Source organism: Aptenodytes forsteri, unplaced genomic scaffold, assembly GCF_000699145.1.
Source record: "Aptenodytes forsteri isolate BGI_AS27 unplaced genomic scaffold, ASM69914v1 Scaffold634, whole genome shotgun sequence".
Taxonomy (NCBI): domain Eukaryota; kingdom Metazoa; phylum Chordata; class Aves; order Sphenisciformes; family Spheniscidae; genus Aptenodytes; species Aptenodytes forsteri.
The window spans coordinates 65,452-66,600 of record NW_008793943.1 but is presented as its reverse complement, the minus strand read 5'-3'; the positions used below and the strand labels follow the sequence as shown (position 1 = coordinate 66,600).

The window sequence follows — 1,149 nt, the reverse complement described above, 5'->3', positions numbered from 1 at the left end:
CCCCCCCCGTTGGCCACAACCCCCCTGGCTACAGCCAACAGGGACGCCGATGGCCACAACCCCCCTGGCTACAGCCGACAGGGACACCGATGGTCACGACCCCCCTGGCTACAGCCGAAGGCCATGAACCCCCTGGCTACAGCCGATGGGGACGCTGACGGCCATGAACCCCCTGGCTACAGCCGACGGGGACGCTGACGGCCGTGACCCCCCCTGGCTACAGTCGCTGCCGCGCACGAGACTGTGCTTCACTCGGGCTGTAAATCGGGTTTTTGCCCAAATACGTCAAAATACGGTGGGGTTTGGGGGGGGGTATTTCAGCAAGCGTGCGCGCCGCCTGACCTTAACGAAGTACCGCAGCTCCGAGGGGGTGACGAGGACATCCGGGGTGACGGGTAACGAGGCGTAGCTGTAGAAGCTCTCGTAGTCAACGTTCAGCTCCTCCGAGGGGGGGTACAGCGGGTAGTAACTGCCAGAGGCAAGGGAGGGGGGGGAGAAAAAACCGGTTACTGCAGCCTTCGCCTGTAGCGACAGCGCCGTGACACCGTCTCGGACACAACCGGCAGATAATTTAGGGGTAGAAAGAGTTATTTCTGCTTCTTTCGGCTGTCCCCAGGTATCTGCTGTCTCTGAGGGCAGCCATCAGCCGGGGAAGCCTGACGCATACCAGTCCGGAGGACTTACAGCACCAAACCCCTCCGAATCCTGTTTTTAAAGGCTTATCAAAGCCAAAAAGGACCTTTTTTAGGTTAAAAAAGGTGACTTTCAAGGGGAAGGCAGCAAAAGCGGTGCAGGACTTCCCTCGGCCGGCCACGAAAAACACCCTTTTTGGCTTCGACTGGGTGTCGGTACCAAGCCCTCACCTCCTCTGCGTCAGGATGTTCTTGAGGATTCGCGTGAACCTGTCGGAGATCCCCGACGAGCTGTGAGAGAAAAGGAGCTGTAAAACGGTGAAGGGAGGAAAAGGAAGGGGGGGAAAAAGAAACAAGCTTGCGGGCTGCGCTGCTTAATTAGGCGGGCAGCCTAATTAACGACCCGGCGGCCGCTCTGCCGGGAGCCGAGAGACGGGGGCGGCTCTGCCTCCTCCTCCTCAGATGCGCCGGGAGAGAAAGGAGCTGCTGGAGGAACTGAGGGGCGGGCAACACCCCC

General features: G+C 60.0%; 1 protein-coding gene across 1 annotated transcript in view; it reads right to left on the bottom strand.

Annotated features, from left to right (window-relative positions):
• Positions 1–1,149, bottom strand: part of POLA2 (DNA polymerase alpha 2, accessory subunit) — a 4,632-nt gene that overhangs the window by 915 nt on the left and 2,568 nt on the right. The window contains exons 4-5 of the mRNA XM_019470693.1: positions 864–923; positions 343–469 (exon numbers count right to left, since the gene is read on the bottom strand). Of these exons, the coding sequence (XP_019326238.1) occupies positions 343–469; positions 864–923 (187 nt within the window). The remainder of the gene's footprint in view (positions 1–342; positions 470–863; positions 924–1,149) is intronic.